The sequence below is a fragment of the Nelusetta ayraudi genome, unplaced genomic scaffold (genome assembly GCF_046127955.1).
Source record: "Nelusetta ayraudi isolate G7.1 ecotype Tasmania unplaced genomic scaffold, CSIRO-AGI_Nayr_v1 ptg000070l, whole genome shotgun sequence".
Lineage (NCBI taxonomy): Eukaryota > Metazoa > Chordata > Actinopteri > Tetraodontiformes > Monacanthidae > Nelusetta > Nelusetta ayraudi.
In genome coordinates this window covers 2,770,041-2,795,111 of record NW_027466120.1, presented here as the reverse complement: position 1 = coordinate 2,795,111, position 25,071 = coordinate 2,770,041, and the positions used below count along the sequence as shown (strand labels likewise).

Genomic DNA, 25,071 nt, shown 5'->3' with positions numbered 1-25,071 from the left:
TGTTCATCCTCCCTCTTTTCCTCCCTCACTCCCTCCCTGCCTTCCTCCCTCTTTCACTAATGGAGTGATTGCAGCGTTTTTCCCTCCGGGAAGGCGGGATTGAGGAGCCCAGTGCACCAACACACACACACACACACACACACACAGGCAGCCTCTGTCTTACACACACACACACACACACACACACACAGCCCTCTGCTCCTAGATCTTCCTGCTTATGGACATTTAATTAGATGCCATGTACAATGCAATTATCTTGCCAGGACTGCAGCTCATATGTTGCTGCCCTGATCAGCTTAAAAGGATAAGAGAGGGATTGTCTTTGTCATATAGCCTCTGTACGTGCGTGCGTGCGTGCGTTTTGTCTGCGTTGGTTGTCAGTCCCCCCCCACCCCGCCCCCCCACCCCACACACACACACATCCTGGCATCAGTTGATGAACACAGCGAGAGGTTACAGTTACCTCAGGGTTCAATGTGCTCCTGTTGTCCCCATGGTGATTAATGCAGGCAATGACTGTCAAGTGTTTAAAGTGACAATCTGCTCTCCAATCCACAACATTTGCGAGCTGCGCGAAGAGCTTTTTTTCTCATGTGACACTAATCCATTTTTTTTTAATCGTAACTGAGAAATAAGATTCAATCATCTCCTCCGAATCATCTCTGTGTTTATCTGTTTATTGTTTTTTCCCCGTCGCCCTCGATGAAGATTTCCAAATTATCGGACTTTCTCTGCCGTCGCGTTCGCCTGCCGTTTGAATGCCGGTTGAAATTAACGTAACAAAGGCACAAACACCAAATTAACAATTATTCTGAAAATGGCTGCAATGCAAGACAAAGAGAGTGAATTTGCAGATTTAATTATGCAAAGCATACCAGCCACAATTCATTAGCATTATTTCCCCCCCGCAGTAATTTATCTGTCATCCTTTTGTTTTTTTTTGTTTTTTTTTTAATTCTAAAGTGATGGTAGAAACATTAAAAAATGTTCGACATTGATGTAACATCACAGACTGGAGGAGATTTTTCATCTGCATTTGCATTTTACGCACACGTCTGCGCTGAATAAATAGAACAGCAGGGCTCTCCTTCATGCCCACATTACGTGTACATCTGCACACACCCACCCACACGCACACATGCAGCGTGTTTCGATGGTATCGCTCACACACTAGCGCTTCCTGCCGCTTTCCGCCGGTGTTTATCGCAGCACAGCCTTGGAAAATTCCACTCATTCAGAAGCCCCGTAATTAAAAATGTTTGATAAAGATGCAAATATATGTGCATAAATAGTCATGCTTAACATGAGCGGTTATTAAGGTTTTTCTTCCTCTTTTTTTTTTTTTTTTTTTTCCACCATCGAACCGGCATACAGTCCTAATGGAATCTAAAATGCAGAGAATTAGCTTAACAATGAGACCGGCGAGCTCATTAGCTCGCCCCCCCCTCCTTGCATATTCAAATCAACGCAGGAGATAATCGCTCGGCTGATCCTTCGTCCTCTCCTTTTGTGATTCCACCTCAGATTTATTTCTCCGCCACTTCGTCCCGTGTGATGTGCTCGTCCGTCCGTCCGTCCTTTGTGCGTGTCCGACAGACGGACGAGACGGCCGTCGGTTTTTCCGTGTCTCTGCCTGGAAGGCTGCACCCCTCTTTTATTTGACCACACCACCCCCACCCCACTGCCTGCCTCCCTCCATCGCACATTTTTGAAATGCAATTATGGATCAGTGAGCGCCGCCATCAGTCGTCGCACTTCTTGTTAATATTTATCGAGTGGAGCTGCAGAGGGGCGCTCCCCTTATTAGGCAGGGGCGGTTGGGGGGGTGGGGGGGGCTGTGCATGCGTGTGTGTGTGTGTGTCCACTGCCAGAGCCGGTGCAGGGTTTCCAGTGTAGCAGCGGAGGTGCAGCCTTCCGCCGCCGCCTGTTTGCTCGTCCTCGCGTGACAAAGTGTCTCTGACAAGAGCTTCCAGGCGTCTGCGGACTCGGCCGAGCAGCCGAGCCGGAAACCCGCCCCCCCACCTCCGAGGCTCTGCGGGACTGAAGCAGCAGCGCCAACAGCCCCCCCCCCGCCGCCTTTTCAGCAGCAGGTTTGGAGCAATTAGCTGCTAAAGACAATACGGAAAAACGGATAAAAAGCAGCCGGAAGAGCCGGAGGATCCGTCCGCTAGCGCCCATCGCTGACTCCGCCCCCCAACATTATGACGGACATGATTAATGCTCGGGTGCGAGGAGGTCGGCCTCGCCCACCAATCAGCGCCTTGCCTTCGCCCTCCCACCCACCCCCGCCCCCCTCCTCTCCTGTGTGTGAGCGCGCTCCGAGGTGAAGCTATTTGTGCCGTTCTCTGGATTAACATGAGGTCGGTTAGCCGAGGTGTCGGGGTCACTGGCTCGCAGCAGCTGCTGCTCCTCCTCGCCGAGCGTGCAGACACAATCTGCGCTGCGGCGGCGCGGCACAGCACACAGCTCCTCCCTCTCAGCGTCGACTTTTTGCAAACGCCGTCCCTGTCCCCCCACACTCCCTCTAATAAGACAAGAGACGAGGCTGTGCAGCGCCGGCTCTCCGCCTCGGAGAGAAGCACATTAGATTGATTTTTCTCTCTCTCTCTCTCCGCTCGAGCACAATGATGAATAAATACGGCAGTGTGGATTGCAAGGTTGAGATAACAACACAGTGGAGTCTCAGGCAGCAGCAGCAGCAGCAGCAGCAGCACTCTACCCTCGGCTCATTGCTCCTGCTCTGCCTCCTCGCCTCCTCCTCTCATCTTTTTGGACAGATAGCGCTCGTCTCCCTCACCCTCTCTGCCCTCCCTGTGCATTAGCTAAATGCTGCTATGGAAACTAGTTGCTCAGCCAATGGGATGATCTCTTTCTCCTGGATGGGAGACGGCGGAGAGGTGCAAGCCAGTCGAAATCAAAATGGGCTCCTTAGTGTGTGTGTGTGTGTGTGTGTGTGTGTGTGTGTGTGTGTGTGTGTGTGTGTGTGTGTGTGTGTGTGTTCAGCGAGGAGATTACCTTCCCAGATGGAGCAGCTGCAGCCTCCGGACGGTGTTTTTTTTTTTTGCTTATTGTGTTTATTCTTATTTGAGGAGTGAAGTGCAATATTATGGTCTGCAAGGCCATAACCTTTTCATAAGACTCTTTAAAACCTCAGCGAGGAGCTGGATCATTGACCCACCGCTGCTGAATTATTCAGAGGACAGTCCTGTGGCCCAGTCTGCTGCTCTCCTAGTTACACTAGTTTACATTCACACACACAGGCATCCAGATGTGGGCAGATGTGTCGAGTCATTTTCCATGGGGCGTTAATCTCCCCCTCCACACCCAGCTCTCTTCCTCTGCGCCCTCCGCGCTGACAGAAAGCGCCTCTCCGCCGCGCGTCGTCGCGACGTACAGAGAAACGCAGCGTTGCAGACGTGCAGCACGGCGCTTTATCGTCTTTTAAAAGCAGGGGGAGCAAAAGAGACGCAGCGACCGGCTTTGATGAGAGAGAGCAGGGAAAACAGACCCCCCCCCCCAGCGCGGCAGCAGGTAGAGACTGGAGCGGCTTCTGCGAACCTGTCGGTAATCCCGACCTGCCGCTGCCGCTGGAAATAATAACAGGGCTCGTTAACTGATGTCTTCCTGTGGAAATGAAAACACTTTGACTCCTCCGCCGCTCCAAATGAGAAGGCGAGGGCTCCCTTTTTGAAGTGGGCTGGTGTGTTTCAGCGTGTGGTAATCACCGTTGGTGGAAGGTTTCCATGGCAGTTAGTGAAGCCCCCTCGATCTGCTCCGCTTTTGCTTTTCAAATCATCGTTTTCAAATATTCACATCTCAGCTCGTGTTTGGAAGGAAAACAGAATCTGGTCTCATGTCGCTGGTCTTTGCGCCGCGACTAGTAACCAGACACTGAACACCCTTGTATGGATCGGTCAAGCTTTAATTGGATTGGTCCCCTGCTCTGAAAGTGGGCAGCTAATTTCAGCCCACCCCCTCTAGTTTACCCCCCCCCCCCCCCCCCCCCTCCTTTTGCAGCCTTCCTGTCGGTCCCGTGTCTTAAGTGAGTATCTGGCTCTCTGTGCCTCTGCGCTGCTCCTCGACTCGGCTCGCTGCAATTTCCAGCTTGTCCAACGTGTGACATGCCAATAAAAAAAACACAAAAAAAAGAATGAGTGAGAACAGGGGTGGAGGAAAAAGAGCAGCAAGAGGAGGAGGAGGAGGGGCCCCGGCCCGGCTGTGGAAGTGGAGATTTACAGTGGTATCGAGTTCACACGCCTCGACTCGACCGTCCCTCCCCTGTTAAAGAACACATGGTGCAAATTAACTGGCTGGCTGTGGAAAAAAAGGGGAGGAAGGAAGGAGTGAGTGAGTGAGTGAGTGAGTGGACGAGAGCGGGAGAGACACGAGAGGAGGAGGACATTTCAGCGATTGCCGTGAGGACTGAGGAATGTCTCCACTTTGTAGCTCGCAGCCTTGAACAAGCAGCAACATCACGGTGGGGCCGCGCTCTCGCACCCTCTGACACTATGTGCGTGTCGCGTCATCGCGGCTGCAGCAGCTCCGTCCCCTCCTGAATCTCCCCGCAGCGCCCGCCCCGGCCCCGCCTCCACCTTTGATTGCGAGAGGGGAAGCATTACGAGGGAGGCGAGGAACTGGTGCTGTCGCACAATTCAATCGGTTTTCGTGCACGAAGCTGCTCTGCTGAAGTCTATATTGCTGGGGGGGGTTCAACCAGAGAGCAGATCAGCCGATGATGCAAACCGAGATGTAGGAAAATCAAGCAAACCACAGTGCATTTTCTTTTCTTTTTTTTTGTTTTGTTTTGCGATAGATGCAGATGATAGTTGCCATCTTTGATGGTCGTGCCTTTTCCATTCCGCATTGTATGATATTTTTTTCAGGTAGCGTTGAGTCAAAGAGAGTTTTTGCACACTTCATTGTCAGGATGTGGTTGTGTCTTTAATGACCTCTCGCTGTAAGGAGCCTTTTGTCATAGTAAAAAGCCTGGTCACGTGACTGGACGGACGCCTCTGACTGGCTGGAGTCAAAAAAAAAAAAAAAAAACATTCTGAAGAGGGTTTTTGACTTAAGGGTCCTCGCGATGAGCTGCTCTGGTTTCTAGGACACCTTGCACCAGCACCTGTAAAGTAATGTCCACGTTAAGAGGCCACGTGAAGTCCATCTTTATTTACAAACAACAAGACAGGACGTTGTGCACTTCACTCATCCCTGCCGTAGGTGTTTTGCAGAACATTTTTCTTCCACTTGCATCCATCCATCCATCCATCCATGGTTCTTCTCATCCAGTGTGAAGGTCTCCGGCTCTCCGCTGGCCCCCTCTCTCCCTGCTCCCCCCAACCAGCGGCTTTGTTTAGATCTCATCATTGTATCACCGCTGCGACTCGTCTCCTGCAGAATCAACACTATCTGCCACTTAAAATACTATTTTTTTCCCCCCACCGTGAAGGCATCAAAGCCCTGGAGCATTGTGAACCCCCCCCCCCCCCCCCCCCACTTAATGCGATGATTAAGAAAATGCAGACGACCCTCCTCCAACGCCCCCCCCAAAAAAATCTATCTTTTTGTGCATACATCCACTCCCTGAGCTGTGCTCACCCGGTCTGTGAAGTTGCTGCTGCTGCTTTATTCAATTTATCCTGCGCTTCTCCTCCTAATTCCTCCCACTTGCTCTGCAGCGTTTGAAACACATTTGCCTTATTCTACTCGCCACGTCGGGGTCGAGCGCCGGCTTAGACTTCCGCTTGCACGGCTCAGCCACCGCCCCCCCGCCCACCATCCTCCACCCTCCACCCACCCTGGGCTATTGAGCTTTTTACAGCCCATTTATGGATCGCTGTAATGCCCCCTCCATTCCAGGGTGAATAACTCTTTACAGGTTCGCCCTCATTCATTTCAGTTTTTTTTTTTTTTTTTTTTTTTTCATTTCTCACAGCGTTTCGCACCTTATCCCTGCGTCCAGTCCTGGTGATACCACCACCACCCCCTCCCTCACACACACGCACACACACACACGCACACACACACACACACACACGCCCCCGCACCTCGGGGCTTCTCGTGTGGCTGTTTGCTGATTAGTTTCCGGGCAGACGGACGTCTCAACTAAGAAATCTTTCTTCATCTCCCATCAAACAAGTGAAATGGAATCTGATGCCTGATGACATCCCAGGGTGCAGACCAGGATGGATGGAGTGTTTTGGTGACCCAAAATCTGTCATGTGACATGACAACATTTGCTTTTTTGTCAGTTGAAAATGAACAATGCATTACAACCAAATGTCTGTCTTTGAAGCCCCCTGGTACTTGGTACATGGCTCTTGGTTGAAATGACTCTTAAAACACTGAATAAATTGGTAGAAATGCAGCTGTTTTAGGACTTACTACTAGAAATCATTTCCTCAAGTTTGGTGGGCCGGATTAAAAAGCTTAACCGGCTGCACATGGCCCCCGGGCCGTAGTTTGCCCATCCCATGCCTGGTGTAGACGGCGACACCGTGCCCTCTGTACCACCACACTTGATATTTTTACATTTCCACCTTTATCCTTTATCCGGTCTGTACAGACCGTGGATGTGAGTTTCAGGCTCCGCTCTCGCTGCCGTCGCCTCGTGGTCGGACTTGTCGCCCCCACAAACAGAAGGCCGATACCTTTCAAGCGGTTTTTGCAGCAGCGGACGCCACAATCAAGGTTGTACGTCTCTGTGAAATACGAGCGGCGTATTAAGCGGAGCGAAGGTACAGAGGGAGAATATCGATCGGGGCCATCGATCAGTCGGCCGCCATCCCTGCACCTCCTTCCCTCCCTCCTCGTTTTGGTCCGTTAACATTTTACATGTTGGAGTGCCACTTTATCTCTCTTCAGCCTTAAAGACCACAAGACCAGGGGGATCAGTTCTCCTTAGAAGACGAGGAAAAAACCGCTTGGCTTCCGTCTGAATGGCTCCCTGAGACTCCAGCACACACAAAAAAAAAAAAAACACACGCACGCACACACACACAGCAGCAACTGGCCGTAATTAGGTGCAAACTGTTTGCCGCCACGTTTAAATGTCATTTAAATGCCAAATGGTGACAAACGTGTGCGCGTGTGTGTGTGTATTATAGGATCTCTGGCCTGTTGCTGCAGAGATAGTTGGCTGCTGCCAGCCGAGAGGTTGCGGGGAGATAAGTGGTTGATCTTGTGGCCATCAGCCCACGCTGCCCCTCGTTAGCTCGCCTGCTAAGAGGCTCCGATCCCGCAAAAAATAATAAAATAGAAAAGCTTTTGTGCTCGAGCGACTATTGTCTGCGCAGACGCTGTCTGTGAAGCAGCAGAGAGGAGGGCGGGCAAATTTAACTGAAAGTGTGTGTGTGTGTGTGTGTGTGTGTGTGTGTGTGTGTGTGTGTGTGTGTGTGTGTGTGTGTGTGTGTGTGTGTGTGTGTGTGTGTGTAGAAGAGCCGGATGCTAATGCTCAATTTTAGCGGCGCGGTCGAGCTTTCACCGGGGCCGCGTTCAGCTTTTTACTCTCGCGGTGGCTCCTTTATCCTCCACAACCAACTGCACACAGCTGCTTCTGATGCCTGCAAGAGGGAAAAAAGAAATAAAAAAAAGCTTTTGACTGCGTCCTGCTCGCACGCACCCACTCACGGGCCATTCATTTAACCGCTCTCATTCACTTTAGCGGGCTAAAGGTGCTAGCTAGCGCAGCGCCGCACGCCCATATAAGGAGCTGCTTGCGCGAGGCTCTGCACAGGATCACAAGGTGGCTGGAGAACCACCTGTCAAGATCCACTACAGAGGCCAGAGTAACCCCCCCCCCCCATCCTTCCCTCTCTCTCTCTCACACACACACACACACACACACACACGGTCTTAATGCGAGCCTTCTGCTCCGCTATGCTAACGTGCTATTACGGCGATATTTATTGGGGCAATATGTCACGCTGAGCTCAGCTAGTCAATGGTCGCCTGGAATGAAGAGAAGCAGTGTTTTCACAAGGCGGCTGCAGCCGCTGCCAAGCTTTATAGCCTTTAAAGTACAGCGGGGCTACACATCCCCTAGCAAAAGCTCTCATTTATGTGTGTGTGTGTGTGTGTGTGTGTGTGTCTGGCGTGAGCAGCGTGTGTAATCACTCCTGGCTGGCGGCAGGCTGGGGGGAGGGGAGGCAGGAAGGAAGGGTGGATGGAATCAATGCAGCGAGCTGTGAGGAGAGAAAGGAACAGAGCAGGAGGACGCTGTGTGTGCGTGTGTCGGGGGGGCTGATCGATATGGTGGCAGCAGGGTGGGGTAATATCCACTTCCACTGTGGAGGAGGAGGAGGAGGAGGAAGAAGGGATGAAGGAGGAAAGAGGGAGGAGCTGCAGTCAAAGGAAAAAGATGCAAACGTCGCCCGTCGACGGTGAACAAGAGACTTTGTGTCGATCGGCGAGAACAAAAAAAAACCCCAAAACCAACAAACACACACTCGCACGCACACACGCACACACATTTGTCGTGTTGCTCGGCTGGTGTGCCGCCTGCCCATTGGTCGGTTGCCGCGCCGGGGCGTGGCTACGGTGGCCGTGACGTATCGTCAGACACGCGCTGCTTCTTAAGAGAGTCATCAATAACCCCCCCCTCCCCCCGCCGCTGCCACACTCACCCTGGCTGGCCGTTGGATGGGTCTGTCATCAGCGTGTCATAACAGCCTCGCCACGCCATCCGTTACAAGCAAGCCCCCCAACACCCCCCTCCCCTGCCATAAAGAGCTGTAAGAGCAGCTAATCACCCCCTTCCCCTCCCCCACACCCTCCACTCAAGGACGGGTGGATGTCAGTCAAGGCAGAGCAGGAGGTGGGAGGAGTCCCAGCCTTGCAGGGGTGGGCCTCCTCCACCCTGGGTTTGGCTTTCCCCTCTGCGTGCACGTCACTCCTGTGTTAGCTGTCGTCTCTCTGAAACACGCTGCTGCTGCTGCTGCTGCTAATTGCACCTCCCCAACCTCTGACCCCTGCCGCCGCCACCGCACAGTCAGAGGCGTGTGGTGGAGTTGATGTCAAACATTAGGCCAGATGCAGAGGCGCAGTCTCAGACGTAGCACTGACCTCACCGTCTTCTCTCTTTCCTTCCTTTCTTACAAAATTCCTTCTTTCTTTCCTTCATAATTACTTCTCTCCTTCTATCCTTCCTTTCTTCATTCATTCCCTCCATCTTTCCTTCCTCCTTTCCTTCATGATTTTCTTTCTTTCTTTCTTTCTTTCTTTCTTTCTTTCTTTCTTCCTACCTCCCTTCCCTCCTTCCTTCTCTCCTTGCTTCCTTCTTTCCCTTCTTCCTTTCCTCCCTCCCTCCCTCTCCTCTCTCTGACAGACGACAGAGGAGCTCAGGTTAATAATTCCTCCGTCTGCAGCAGAAATCCTCTACCTGCTCTCGCTCAGGCGGCCCTGGATGCTGCTGCTGCTGCCGCCGCCGCCACACAAAGCTAATGCAGTCTGAGCTTGTTTGTGTGTGTTTGTGTGCATCTGTTGGCGTGTGTGCGTGTCTTTTGATTTACAGGCACAAACACACACACACACACACACACACAGATAAATGGGTGGAGAAGGCTTTGATGTGCTCTGGTTGCAGAGAGCGGCTGTGTGTGTGTGTGTGTGTGTGTGTGTGTGTGTGTGTGTGTGTGCGTGTGCGTGTGTGTGTGTGTGTACATGCGTGCGGTTCGGCCTCTTTGTCTCACTTATTCTCTCAGCCTCGGTAGGCGCTGCGACGTGCACTTGTGTGCACGTGTGTGCAACTGATAACCGCTGGCTCTCTGACATGTTGTGCTCCTCATGGCCTCATGTTTTCCATAAACATTGAGCAGTTTTGCGTCGCCGTGTGCATTTTATGATGAGAAAATCCTGATGTGCCGCTTGTCGTCTGTTGGGACCCAATATCCAATAAGTGTTTTTTTTGGGGGGCGGGGGGGGCTTCCGACTTGACGAGGCTTCACTGAGGAGCGATTGTCTCTTGTCTTTGAACGGCAGCGACACCACAGCTCCGCTGCTGCTCTTGTCACTTTATGATAATGTGTACACACATTTTTCCTGCTGTTCCAGAGCAGGCGGAAATTTCCCCCTTTTTCCAGTTGACAAAGATTCTTCTCATGAATTTTTAAACCTTTTTTTCTCCCTCCCCCGACAGACGCTGGCAGCATCACTGTGTCGTAATAACGGTCGTTAATCTGCGGCAAAACGCAGTGAAGACGTGATGTGCAGAGAGGTTTTGTTCCTTATCGTGATGTGATTGATTGTTGCTTTTGATTTTTTATTTTATTTTTTTTTTGCTCGTTCGAGCGCGTCACTACCAAAGGAGGACGACACTGCGGGTCAAATCAAAGCCAACGTGAAGGAGTCGCAGAGGCTCCTTTGTTGATCTGCTCCACGTTCTCACTTTCAAAAGGAAGCAAGGAAAATACCAAACATCTGACGTTGCCTATTTTCATTATTTACTTTTATTTCCCTTCCCCGCTCGCCTGCTTAGCTAATGAGACGTACGTTTCCACCGGCATTGTCTTTATCATTAGCATTTATACCTCATTAGCCTGGTGTGTGTTGTGGTAATAGGAGGCACCTGTACAACATTAACAAACGATCCAAAAAGAACAAAAGACAAAACATTGCGCTCGTACTCGACCGCTGGCTGCAAAAACACCAAATCCTTGGCCGAGTTCCTCATGTGGGAGGAATGCATGACGACATCCAGCTGATAGCCGTCTGCGGAATTCCACGCAAATATTTCTTCAAGTGTGTTTTGGCTTCCTGCTCTGCGACGACGGAGACGGCTGCAGCCTTTCCGAGCGTTGCGTCGGCCGCTTATCTCTCAGTCCAACAGGCGTCCGTCCCTCCTTCCCTCCCTCCCTCCCTCCCCCCCGTCCGTCTGTCCGTCTGTCTGTCGGAAACCGGATCCGTACGCGTGTTGCAGTGGCGGCGGCCGCTGTTGGCGGCACGGAGGGCCGGAGTCACGCAGTGCAGCTCCTTGCAGCACTGGGCCGGCCCTGTTATTGCAGCTGTGGTGTCTACAATACATCTCTTGTTGCAGCACGGCAGGAGGCCTGCCAGCGCTCCTAGTGTGTGTGTGTGTGCGCGTGTGTGTGTGAGAGAGAGAGGGAGAGAGAGAGAGAAGGAGAGAGAGAGAGAGAGAGAGAGAGAGACTGTGTCTGTCTGTATGCACTTGTGTTCGACTCCCATTCCTCCCTTTTGCTGCAAGTAACCTTTTCATTTTATGAGCTGTAACTGTATTTGCCAAACAGCCTGTGATTTTTTATTTATTTTTCCCCCCCACCACCACCGCGCCTCCCCTCTTCGTGAACACACACACACGCACACACACACACACCTGATCGACGGGCGGCATTTGCATGCGCGCTCGGCCATACACTCTGTGCAATTTGCATGTGATTATTTACACGTTGCCGGCGCGGAGCCGCCGACGGACCACCCGCCGTTCGCCCCTGCGCAGCATCTGCTCGGCTACACGGCCGACATGATGTATCGCCGATACGGGGCCCCGTGTCACGGACACAGACTGACGGATCGGCAAGGTCACCTTGAGACGGCGAGGGTGGGGTGGGGGGGACGGACGAAGGGGGGAGAAGGGGAGGGAAGAGGAGAGATTGATTTCTTGAGACGCGGTGGCCAGATAAAACAATGACACGGCCGCAGCCTGCAGCTCCTGCTTGACGGCGTCCGAGCCCTCTTGGGTGGGTGTGTGTGTGTGTGTGTGTGCATGCACCCACACACACACCCGGATAAATCAGATTTTGAAGCGCTGCGCGCTATTGAGCGGTTCTTCTTTACCTATTAGCACTTCAAAATTAGCTCGAGGTCCTTTTAGGCATGTGCTAGCTAACAGTGAGGACGGTAAATATCTGTCGGCATTTCCTGGAAATGTGCGTTTTATTCCATAAATGTGGCCATTTGAACTCTTCAAGATTTTAATGAAAGGTCTGATTTTCCTGTTTTCTCTCAAAATCAAAGAAGGTCCAGGGAAGATAAATTGCGAGTTAGATAACAATCTAGCCAATCTCGTCCAAGTGGGATTTGTCATTTGGGAGCCTTCAGAGGTCCTCATACCCCCATTCTAGTACGCCGTAGGTGTCAAACTCTGGCCAGGGGACTCAAATTTGGCCCGAGGTGTAATTATATTTGGACCATGAGGCGATAGAAAATCACTACTCGAGCTGTAATACTACATTGTAATACTACAAATCCCAGAACGCTCTGCTGATATTTTGTCGTGTGAATCAGGACAGGATGTTCATTAGAGGATATTATGATGACTTTATTGGTTTGTCTTTATTTCATTTTTAAATGTATTATTAGCCACTGTTTAAATTTCTATCAGAAGGCTGCAAATAAAATAGAGGAAATTTTTTGATGAGTTTTTTTAAATTTGAAATTCGATTTTGTATGTGTGCAATATGTAGTTATTTATTGTATAGTAGTGAGCTTTGCTTGTTCCACATTTAGGTTGCTTGGGTCCGTTTGAAAAGGTTCACCTTTTAATATGGAGGAAGATCTTTTTTAAATAAATATCAACGTTGGCCCGAGACTTTGTGTATTTGAAGTACGCGATGACGCTGCATCCAGGGCGGCGTACAGAACATTTGGTTTTGTCTTCAGGGAGAGAAAAACGCCACTAATTTTATTTGCGTGTCTGCGTAGGTGCAGAAATTGCCTCGTGCGTGCTCGCGCTGCGGAGGACTGTCGACGTGCTGGTATCGGCTCGGCGCTCCCATCAACACGTGCACCAGCCTCCCAGTTCCTCCGTATCCGTGTCGCTCTCTCGATCTGTCACTCAAATACTCTGGTGCTCCCCGCAGACTTTCCTCTAATGGCCCGACAGCTGTTTTATCGCCTAAAAACACATTCACGCACGCACACAAATGCCTTGCTGCTTATTTGCCTTCATCTGAAATGGCACGGCACCAGCCCTTACACACACACACACACACACAAAGAACGTTGCGTGCACATGTTTGTGCTGGCGTCCTTGCAGGGGGATCGATCAGTATTGGCTTCTAGCAAACCTTCTCATTTCCTGCCTCCCGTGGCGGCGCACGGCTCAGGAGGCCCACAACACTCACCCAACACGAACGCACACATGAATAGAGCTGGGCAAGCGTCCAACATGACACACACACACACACACACACGGAGCGCCTGATATTCATATCCTCTGTGCAGAGCTGCCCCCAGTCAGTCAGCAGTCCTCCGCCTCCAGTGTCCACGTCCACTCACTATTAGTGAGACGTCTCATTAGCTCACCGGGCTACGCTAACAAGGCGCACGCTAACACAATGGATCACAGGCGGGCGGCGCTCGGAACAAAACGCCACGGCCGTTTAAACACTCGGCGCCACACAAAGGCGGCATGGTCGGCCCCCGAAAGGAAGGAGAAAACACAATGTGCACACACACACACACACACACACACACAGAGTGAGAGCTGAGATTGTCCATCTGTGTGTGTGTGTGTGTGTGTGTCTAACGCTGAATCCTGACTCATAGGTATTACCTTGAGACCAGACAAGCCTCTGCTCTCAAGAGAACATCCCCGGCTACTCTCACACACACACAGGCTCGCTCACACACACACACACACACACACACACACACACACACACACACACACACAGGCTCGCTCACACACACACACAGGCGCACGGGCACGGAGAAAGCCAGGTATCAGAGTGAGACAGCTTTGAAGCGGCTAAATGAAAGGCTAGAGGCTGCAATGACAATGTTTTCTGGCAGGCTGTGACTGTGTGTCGGGCGCAGAGCGAGAGCTCGGGAAATAAAGTCGGCATTATGATCTGAAAACCCCTGATATGAGCTCTCTTAACCGCCTCCATCTGTCCTCGCACAGCCCACTAGTTCTCTTCTTCTTTTTTTTGAAGTCTCACTCGGATCTGCATTCTAGCCGGTGCTCCGCTCTGCTCTGCTGTGCTCTGCTCTGCTCGTCGCTGCGGGGATTTCTGCTCGCTGCTCGGGGGGGGAAGAAAAAGGGAGAGAGGAGGAGGAGGAGGAGGAGGAGGGAAATAAAAACAACAAATAAAAACCAGAAGCAGCGCCTGTGTTGTTTCTTTGCAGCCCAAATCGGTGAGCAGGTCCCCAGCGCTCTGCCTGTGGTCGGCAGATAATGATCATCGTTTGTGAATGTGTTCTTTGTATCCTCTCCCTCTCTGTCCCTCTCTCTCCCTCGCTCTCCCTCTTGCTCTCTCTCTCGCCTTTCGACCGACCAACGCTGCCGCGCTCGCCGCCTCACGCTCCTCAGCTCGTGTTTAGTTTCTTGGCGGCGGCCGAAGTAGGTTGGAAGCGAAGGAAAATGTTTAGGTTGGCCTGAGCCGGGCCAGTCTCATGGAAGCAATCAGGCGAGGTGGGGGAGGGGCAGGGTTCGCCATATGCCTCCGCCGGCACTGTGTCCAAAAAAAAAAAAAAAAAAAGGAACGGCGGGGTTTTAACATCTCCGTTTCCGTTTTTTGCGTTTGTTTGTTTTCGCCGGGACACGTTTGGAGGCACAGAAGGTCAAAGGTCAGGAGGTCGGAGAATGAGAGTGCCGGCCGCTAACTTTCTTTCTTTCGTCTTGTGGAGAAAAAGAAGTCTAGCACCAGGTCGGACCACCAGGATGTGGGAGTCATTTGTTGCTCCTGCGATTCTCTACTTGGAACAAAGAGCCTGTGATAGAGCAGCGTGACAGCCCAGTAGCGCCCCCTACCTAACCCACTTCCACTGAACACTCTGGAAACGTTAAAACTCCATTTCCAGATCTTTATTCTTCATCCCAGGCGCCGCCGACTGGTTATCAAAAACAAACAAATCAAATTCTCAGCAGCACATTCAACCCCTGCTTTACAGCCTCCTGTGGAAACAAGGGGGGGAAATGTTTGGTCTTGGCTTCCCTCGCAGCGCTTTGTTTGACATGTGAAAGCGGAGAACAACAAGGCAGTCTCTGAGGGAGTGGAGGGGGGGGGGGGCAGCACCTGGCTGGGGGTTGGTGTCACTCACCTGGGAGGCATCGCGTGTCTTCTCGCAGCACAGAGGAACCATTTAGCTGAATCGCAGGTTTAAAAACAGGGCTTTCTGGAACAAGCAGACTAAGTGTCATCATTAGCATAGTTTTAATCTCTTTTTTGTAATGAAGTAAACGTGCAAATGAACGCGCAGTCTCGGGGGGGCCCTGGGGGGGGGGGGGGGGGGGCGACAAGGTAAAGATGTGATTGTCTCATATAGTAATGTGGAAAATCAACCTGTGAAAATGTGAAAATTAGCACCTAAAGATTTAACAGTATCCCCTAATTTGTGATACTGAGACCTTTTTTTGTTAGTATGGCAGCAATGCGCTCCTCTAGATGTGCGTTCGGAGGATTTCAGCCGTCCAGCGGCCTGATGAAACGTTGCTTGTGTGAATTGTGGCGTGACGTAAGAGTCCGAGGACGGGGGGGGCTGCAGCTAACGATTGTCTTTGTTGTCCATTAATCTATCGATTATTTTTTTGATAAGTCGATTAGTCACGATTATCTCCTTTATTCTCACCACCTATTTTGGACTTCTGTTTAAACCTAACTTAGTTTAAACTAAGATAAATTTTCACATCTGTGTTATACTGTTGTACTCTTTTTTTTTTTTCTTTTTTTTTTTTTTTTAAATATGTTACAACTCAGTAAAAACGCTAGCATTGACAGTAAATTTACGTTGTTGACGTAATCGATTACGTCGACTAATCGTTGCAGCTCCAGTCTAAATCCTGGCGACCGCAGACGTCTGCGCCGCTAATAAAGGCTCAGCGACGCGTGGCCAAAAGAGCAAATGCAGCGAGCCAGTTGCGGCGGCGGTGGCGGCTCATCCACTGCAATGTGAAGCCGGCTGGCGCCGACAGATGGACACAGCGCGCTCAGAGCGCCCGCCGCCACTTTAATATCCAAGCAGGTCAAACCGAGAGAGAAGGAGAGAGGGAGGGAGAGAGAGAGAGAGACGGAAGAGGTCGCCTGCCCGCGGCTGCACCGCCACAGCTGGGGCTCCATCTCCCTCTCCCTCTCCTCAGAGTTGTAATAAGCCTTTGATTAGTGATATAAAATGTGAAGTAGGAAGCTTGAGCAGCAAGTCAACCTTCCTCTTTTTTCTACCCCCCTACCCCGACTAGCTGAGTGCGATAAGGAGGGAGAGAAGGAGGGAGGGAGGAAACCTTGTCGCTGGCGGATCTGACAGCCTGATTTAGAGGCGCTTTTTCTTACCTCAGAGTCCCAGCATGCACCTCTGCACTGCGGGGCCCGCCAGAAGAATAGTGCTGCTAATCCTTGAAAGCCTGTTATTTGTGTGTGTGTGTGTGTGTGTGTGTGTGTGTGTGTGTGTGTGTGTGTGTGTGAGTGTGTGTGCATTGTGGGCATTTCTCCTTCCCTTCCGTCTTTGTCAGTCACTCAGTTGCGAGCAGCAGATTCCTTGTTACCTCGCCAGCGTTTCACACACACGCAGGTCTGCTCGCTCGCTCGCTCGCTCGCTCGTGCTTGTGTGTGTTGTTGTCGTTGCTATTGTCCAGATGGAAGTGCTTATTGAGTGCCGGTGTGCTGGCAGATATATCTCTGTCTCAGAGAGTGCGGCAGAAAATAAGAGAGGAAGCCGGAGTGGGAAACCCTTCCCATCAAATCCATCATCTTTCTTAGATCTCTGCGTGTGTGTTTGTGTGTCTGCCTGCGCCTGTGTGTGTGTGTGTTTGAGGCAGCGTATGTGTGAGCTTCCCAGCCAGCGCTTCCTGCCTTCCCGGCTCTAATCTTATCATGTCGGAGCGGCAGATTAGTCCTCCCAGATCTCATCTCCGCCTCCAAATGCCACAATCAGCCTTTGTTCTTCTTCTTCTCTCTCCCTCTCTCTCTCTCCCTCTCCCTCTGTCTCTCTCCCCTCGTGGCAGACGACGACGAGTGCAACAAACGCTCCCACAATCCACCTCTCCGTGTCGCCTTTGAGCCTCTTGTCTGTCAATGTCACCCTCCCCCCTGGTGCTGTGGCCCTGCCCTGATCTCCCACACTGGAGCCTCTCTCTCCCCTCCTCCCCCTCCCCTCCCTTTCCCCTGGGGTGTTAGCTAACTGAGCTGTTCGCCCGCCTAGCTTAACTGCTTGACATTCCTGGCTAACGCTGAGCCGCCGCCACTCTTGCCCGTTTGACCTCCCCCCCTCTCTCCTCCCTCTCTCCCCCCTCCCTCCCTCCTCTCACTGTCTGCTTTATCTATGTGTTTGGTGCTGGTGGTGGGGGGGCCTCTCTCTCTCCTTCCTTCCTTCCTTCCTTTCTTGCCTCTGACCGCCACCTTGTGCAGGAAGTCATAGATCCTGGCTGCTGATGTCACCAGGGGGAGACTGGTGGGGGGGGGGCAACCAGAAGAGACAGGCGAGCGTTTGAAAAGCAGGAGAAAATAAACAGAGGTTTCCTGTCAGCGAACGAGACGGAGCCTCTGGTTCCATTTAAGAGCCGACCTCTTGGTGTTGCAGTGAGGGGGGGGGGGCTTGCAGGTCGGAACAACAGCGGTGGCCATGTTGGACCGGCAGAACGGAGTCGTTTGTTTCTCTTGTTTCTGCAGCAGTTTATTGATTTTGGCACGGTGACTCCTCCGTCTTCTCCTGGAACGCCACTCAGACGGCGGCTGGTGTCTCTGGAACCGTGTTCAAGGAGCCCTCCCCTCCTCTTAATGGGAAAATCCATCCTGACACCCCCCTCACCCAACTCCTTGCAAGTCTTTGTAGTGGTGTAGCCGTACACGGGGGGCCCCCTGGCCCTGAGTTGACTGCGCACACATGCAAAACGCACAAAGGAACGAGACTCACGTGACTCCGTCTCTCGTAACAATCAGAGCGTTGCTGCTGTTTTCATTCTCTCCCTTTTCCCCTTTTTCATTTCCTCGATAGCAACGCTCTCTCTCTAGTTCACAACCTTTTTTGAAAAGAACTCGAGCCTGGTTGGTCCGAGGTGGTCGAAGAATGCCAGAGGCCGGGCTGAGCCGGGGGGGGGGGGGATCATTGCACTTGGCCCCAAAGCATGACTCTCAGATTTATATCTGCTCAATGAATAAAGCAGTGGCCTTGTAGCCACGGTGGCTCGTGGAGAGCAGCAGCAGCAGCAGCAGGAGGACGACGGTTGTAATTTCAAGTCTGAGGAAATGAGAGGGTCTCGCTCCTCCCACCTTAATCCCCCCCTCCCCTCCTCATTCCTTGCCTTTATCTCCTTCAACCCTGCCTCCTTGTTGCTCTCTCCTTTCCTTTCCTGCCCTCCCTTCTTGTCCCCTGTCTCATTTCTCTCTCTCAGTAGTGGGTTAGTAAGTCTTTTGGCCTCTCCTCACTGGGCTGCATTCCCAGGGTCCTGGCCCCAGCTGGGGGGGGGCGCCAGGCCAGGCCGGGCCGGGCCAGACCAAGCCGTGTTTGCCCCCCCCGCCACCCCTGGCAGGACAAAGATGGCCAACATTGTGTCCGCTCAGCAGCGTGGATGGAATGTCTCTAATCAATTCAACATTGTGGCTTCCACTCTTACATTTCCTCCTCCCTGTTATTTTCTATCGCGGCCTCGACGGATGTATTTAAAAGGAGGGGAAAAAAAAGAATCCCAGACAATGGAACTACTAGTTTGTGCAGCAGAGTCTGAGCTGTCTATCATCCCCCCTCATTTTCTCTCCGCCTTATCTACTCATTTTTCCACCCGGCGTGTTTATAGAATTGTGATAATTGAAAGCTATGCTTCACTCCCACTACATGCTCCATATGTTGCACTCTCAGTCTCTCTCTCTCTCTCTCTCTCTCTCTCACACACACACACACACACTCTCTTTTTTTTCTTCTTGCCTGAGAGGGCTCAACACTGCAAACAGCAATGTGCTCAGGGCAGCAGCAGCAGCAGCAGCCGCCGCTCTGGGGTTAGCCTCAATAGCCGAAGCAGCAGTCGCTGCTTTTTTTTTTCGCGGCGCATTCACTGACGTTTAAAAATGACGCAGTGGAGCCGCCGTTACGGCGTACAAGTAAAACAAGGCGCGTGCAGGCGTCCGTGTTCCCCTGTGTTTCTCCCCCGGCAGACAATGATGCTCAGGTAGCGCGCCGGCAGCGATTACAGCCTCCTTTGAAGCATTAATTATACACGAGCGCCGGCAAACTAGCCGTTCTGCTGCCTCGTGCGTCTGGAAGGCAGCAATCCCCCTCCACCCCACCACCACCACACTGGATTGTCCAGAGGTTGACTGCTGGGGGTGGGGGTTGCGGGGGAGCATTACGTCATTGCATACATTTCTTCACACACACACACACACACACAAACACTTAGCAGGGCGATGTGCTCGGGCCTAGCTTAGCAGCCTCGGTGGGCTTCTGAGTCCAGTGAGAAGCCACGTCGTTGGGTGTTTGTTGCACCCCCGACAAGGAGAGGAACGTGGGGGAGGTGGTAGAGGGGAGTCAGGGGGGAGTGGTTAATGAGGGGGGAGGCTGGGAGGTGAGAGGAGGGGGAGGTGGAGTGAAGGTTTTAGGGAGGCGATGATTCGCTCGGCTGCGCTCGCTGCACAATGACATAACAGAACAATGTACTCCAACGGCTTTAAATATCTTTAGTCTGACTTCATGTTCGCATGCGCACACACACACACACACACACACACACAGACACGCACGCCTGATCCTGGAAAGAACAGGAGTGAGACGGCCTGTCTTTAATTACTGCAGACTTCTTCCCCTCTTTTTTCCCCCTCATGGTGTGTGCGCCTCTCCCGGGCTGCACGGCTGATGTCAGCCGCCTGCGGTGCAGGTTTCTCTCTGGGTTAGCGGCCTAGCGTAGCTGCCTGCTAATGAACGATGTGCCGCACGTGGGGCCGGCGGGTTTTGTGTCACAATCGGACGCCTCAGCTCAAACCACCGACCGGGTCCTGCTGGCCTCGCGCGAAGCCACAGTAAATGTTTTATAACCTGAAATGAAAACACTGCTGTGCCCTTTTCATCCCTCGCTTCTTCTCCGGCCTCTGTGTTTTTCCCCCTCCACCTCCACCGCCCCCCCCCCCCTTCTTCCCTCGCTGCCTTTCCCCCCCCCTCTTTATTTTCCATGGAGTCCACGCAGCCTTCTGCTCGCCTCAGTGCTGCCACTTGCCGGCCGTTCCGGAGGACTGCACGTCTTTTCCTGAGTTGCACTTAATAAAAGGGCCAGCGGGTGGCAGCACTTAAGGAGCGTTAAGTGGCATCATAAAGGCATGAAAGCGCTTGTGCAGAAAGAGGCGACTTTAAAAGCTCCGACGGTGTGTTAAAACCGTGCTGAATGTTTTCATCAAGGTAAAAGTGGATTGATCAGTGGGGAGGGGGAGGGGTGAGGCTTCAGCGTCTCACGGCTCTCTCTCTCTCACTCTCTCTCTCTCTCTCTCTCTCCCCATGGCAGACATCCCACTGTTTACTTTATTAAGGCTCTAAATGCTCTGCAATCCCTTTTTAATTGACTCGGCCTCTGTGTGTGCGTGCTGGCGTCGGCCTGTGTGAGTCATAAACAATGCATCTGCGCAGCCCCGCTGTTTGCCAAAGAGGCCAGTTCGCCACGGCGTAAAACCAAACAGCATAATGTCTGTTTGTCTTAGAGTGAGACTCGTTTTATTATCTCTTTTTATCCCCCCCCCCTTCCCGCCTGCTCATCGTGTGTGTGTGTCTCTCTCTCTGTGTTGCAGAGTAAACGGGACCATCTGCTAATGAATGTGAAATGGTACTACCGCCAGTCAGAGGTGCCCGACTCTGTGTACCAACACCTGGTACAGGATCGCAACAATGAGAACGGTGAGAGAGCTTCTTTTTTTTTATGCGTGTTCGACACGCATGCACGCACACACACACCCGCCCAGAAAGTAAATGTGCACACACACACACACACACACACACACACACACACACACACACCTGGTGCAGTTTGTGGGGATACAAGAGCCAAAATTTGAATAGCGTTTTGGAAGCTGATCCTCCTCACGGTTCCCACGGTGGCCTCCTTTAAATCCCAACTGTCATGTGGCCCCTGTTTGCAGTATTCTAACATACACACACACACACACACACACACACACACACACACACACACACGATTGCACAAACCCCTCTGTGGACCTGCTACACACACACACACACACACACACACGCGCACACATCAGGAGGAATATAGTCTTCATTACTGCTCATCAAGTGAACATTAAATCTCATCATAGAAAACGTCTCCGCCCAACGTCAGATTGTTTTTAATGTAGTTCAGCTAATCAGTTGACGAATGAACATTTGGATTCTGCAGAATTGGCCCTCCAGAGTCTGATACACAAATGTCTTTCTTTACTACTATAACTGTTATTGCAGGATAATAAATGGTTTGGGGAAACAAATAAATTCAGTCTTTTGTTTTCATAGTTTTTTATATTGATCACACAATCCACGTAAAGCTCTCCGTTGTGTATTTTTCTTAACAAAGGCAGAAATATGTTGTTGTGGTTTTGTGTTTGTTTGACTCAGTGTGCACGGTCCGTTCGTTAGCAGGAATGCTCTCCGCTCCCTCTTATCAGCCAATCATCGGAGAGCTCTGCTGCTCGCGCGTCGGCGCTGTGTCCTTGCTGCCGCGGCAGCTCAGGGTTATTGGAATTGATGCCACAACCCCGGCGCACGGTGACCACTGTGCACGGCAGCTCGGGTCATTTGTCTGTGACAAGTTGGCTGGTAGCCCCTGATGCATCTTAACCCCCCCGACCCTCCAAAAGGGTCATTTGGCACGAGAGACCAACATTCTGTCAGGAGGGACAGCACTGTAGGGAATTAGGAAGCGTAATGTTGGTGTTAAATGACCTCTATGCTGTGGCTGTACACAGTATAGCATCTCACGATTCTATTGAGTGCCAGGTTGGCCTGTTAGTTTTGCTATTTCCATTGCTGTGTTTGGTTGCTTAGTTTGTAGTCAATAACGCTCGGTGTTCTTCCGTCAGACTCCGGCCGAGAGTTGGTCATCACAGACCCGGTGGTCAGGAGTCGGGAACTCTTCATCTCTGACTACGTGGACACTTATCATGCTGCTGCTCTCAGGTAAGCCAGAGAGAACAACACCCATGTATTAAGCCTTGTTTCCACCCCTTTTTTCTATCCTTTTACTTCAGTTTAGTGGTTACATACTACATTTCAGTGCACAACACTCTTCGACTAAACAAACTTTGAAAGGTTTGTCTTTCAACAAAGTTATTTTCATACCTTAATAAGACAGACTGCCCTCAATTGCATTTTTTTTTTTATATACTTTTTCAAATTTCAGCTCCCAGTTCTGTTTTATTATTCTTTTGGGAAAATTGCCTGGAAGCAAACTAATAATGTGGTTCTGGACTGCGGGTAATACATAATAATGTAATCGCGTGAAATGCCCTCTTGGGTCTTGTAGCTAACAGAGCAGAAACCAAAGCCGCCGCTGTCCTTTTGTTCCTCTGTTTCTCATCTCTTGGTGTTCCTCAGAGTCTGAGCCAAACTCTGTCTGCTGCATCGGCCAGAGTTTAATCACGGCTATCCAAAAAGATATTCAGCAACAACCTCAAACATCTCGATAACTGTTTGTTGTTTTGACTTGTCCGCGACGCCCTCCCACTTTCTCTTCTGTTATCCCAGCCCAACGGTTCAGAGTTTAGGTGCGCTGCTGCCTCCTGTAGGTAAACATAAAGAAGGCACCCGCCCACCCACTGGCAAGCAGAAGCAATGTGTTTCCCAGTGATCACAGCGATGGAGTGAGGTTCGGTCAGAGGCTAAAGGGGAAACGTGTCAATGTCAGGTCACTAAGGGTGGATTTTAAAGCCAGGTGGAAACAAAGCCTGTATTCACACAAAGAGAAAAATCAGAAGCTGCTCACATTCTAGCAGATTCTCGCATATTTTTTCACCAACAATGCCAGTTTTGGAAATTATCTTTTGTTCTGGGACATTTGCAGCTTTCATATTGCACTCTATGCCGCAACACCATGCAAAAATCTTTTTTTTTTTTTTTTTTTTTTTTTTTTACTATTTTATAAATTGTGCTCTAGACTTCAGGACTCGACCAGATGTGTAGCATTTAAAATGAGATGTGTCTCGGGTTGATTTAACATCAAACAACGATTTTAAACAACTTTCAATTTCCCTGTTTACTCAAAAGCCACTGTAAACTTCTTCTGTTCTTAGTGTTGGGCTGTTGTTTTTTTTTCTTAATGTTTGCTTAATGGACAAAGGAGTAAAGACCATAGCCTTCGATCTTTTTTTTCTCCTTTTTGGTTCCTTCTTCGCTTTCACCATTCCTGTCTGACCACCGCCACCCCCTCTCCCCACACACACACACACACAGGCCTTCCTTTCCTTTAAGCAAAAGCAGCTGTCGGCGAGAAGCCAGAGCCGTGTCTTCCAGAAAACCACTGATTTCAGGGCAAATTAGCTGCAACCCTCTCCTCCACCGTCAACCCTTTGATTTGACTTATTCTCGGGGCTTTAGATAAACGGGAAGGGAATTCCAGAGGGATGGCGTAATGCCGCAGCTCACTGAAGACAGCCCTCCTTAGCACCCTTTAATCTTTTCAGGGGTGGGGAAGAAAGATACTGCGTCTCTCTGTGAGGCCGTTCAGCTCCGCTTATTTTGATAGAGCCAGGCACCAGCGTGCTGGAAACAGGAAGTGCTGCGGTGGATATATCCGTAGCCGCGGCTCTTTGGCGGGGGATAATGGTTTGAGAGGGAGACACCGGCTTGGGTGTCTGTTGCTGCAGCACACAGACCCGAGCCAACGCGTCGTGCCGGTATATTCGCGAATTTCGGCCGCCGCACTCTGCAGGATGTCTTCGCTGTAAAGTCAGCGGGCAGCGACAGGCGCCTCGTATGCGCGGCCCTCCTGTATTTGTCACCTCCCACAGATGTAACACCCTGAGAGTTTCTAATTAGAGCTACATGTGCCCCCCCCCCCCCCCCGGGGCTCTCACTTTGTCATGTCGCTGTTGTCTAATAAAGCTTGTCTTCTCTCTCAACAGGGGGAAATGCAATATTTCCCATTTCTCCGACATTTTTGCTGCCAGGGAGTTCAAAGCCCGCATCGACTCCTTCTTCTACATTCTCGGATATAACCCAGAGACCAGGTGAGGAGATCTCCAGCCAGTCTTTCTCAAGGATACAATAAAATAGACTGCCTTTATTTATCCCACATTGGGGAAATGTGCATAAATACGGCAACATGTAGTGCAATAGAGAATTAAAAAAAATATGAATTAAAAAGAAATGAGATAAAATAATTATGGAGCAACAAAAGAAAAGCAGATATTTACATCTGTATCAACAGCAGTATTCCACTCATTTATATAAGTGTCTTTAAGATGAAGAAAAAAGAAACAATTCATTTTATGTGGTAATATCACAGCTTTCTTTATATTACAACAGAGAGTCTAAACTCCTTCAAATATTGACTTTAAAGGTCCAGTGAGTAGAGTATATCATTATCCAATCTTACCATTCAGTGGTGAGATTGTGTTTGTGTTTGTTGCTGTTTTCTGATGTCCCAACTGGTGGCTTGCTTTGTCTTCGAAAACCATTTTTGAAGAAAATTGATTTCATGCCAAAAGATCTATTTGAATTTTGCATATTGGGACCTAAATGTTAAATATCATGGAAAGCCTATGAGGTTTACAGTATGGATGTTACACCTCTAATTTTAAGGTTTCAAAACACATACTGTATGTTTATATGTATATTAAAGTCATTTTCAAGTTTCTTTATGAAAAAAATACTAATTGTTATAAGGGTTTTAAAAATGTGATTGTGTTGCTTTGGTCAGGAAGCTTTAACAAACCTAAATATCAAATGAACATGTTGCACCACTTCTTCTATGCTTGCGACGCATTCTTCTGGGATGCATGTTGATTCTGCTGAGATGTGTTGTGTGTGATTTCCTTGGCAGAAGATTTGTGAACTTTTAAGAGTTTTGTCATATCTGCATTCTGCAGTCAGCCAGGTTAGAATGACTAAGACAGAGGTGGGCAGACATTTTGACTGGTGGGCAACAATGGGCTCTAAAGTTTGACAGAGGGGGCGCCAGAGTAGAAGCAGATGGATGGAGTGTTTTGGTGA

General features: G+C 50.6%; 1 protein-coding gene across 1 annotated transcript in view; it reads left to right on the top strand.

Moving 5' to 3' along the window:
• Positions 1-25,071, top strand: part of rerea (arginine-glutamic acid dipeptide (RE) repeats a) — a 95,462-nt gene that overhangs the window by 36,367 nt on the left and 34,024 nt on the right. The window contains exons 4-6 of the mRNA XM_076042519.1: positions 20,658-20,763; positions 21,942-22,038; positions 23,982-24,086. Of these exons, the coding sequence (XP_075898634.1) occupies positions 20,658-20,763; positions 21,942-22,038; positions 23,982-24,086 (308 nt within the window). The remainder of the gene's footprint in view (positions 1-20,657; positions 20,764-21,941; positions 22,039-23,981; positions 24,087-25,071) is intronic.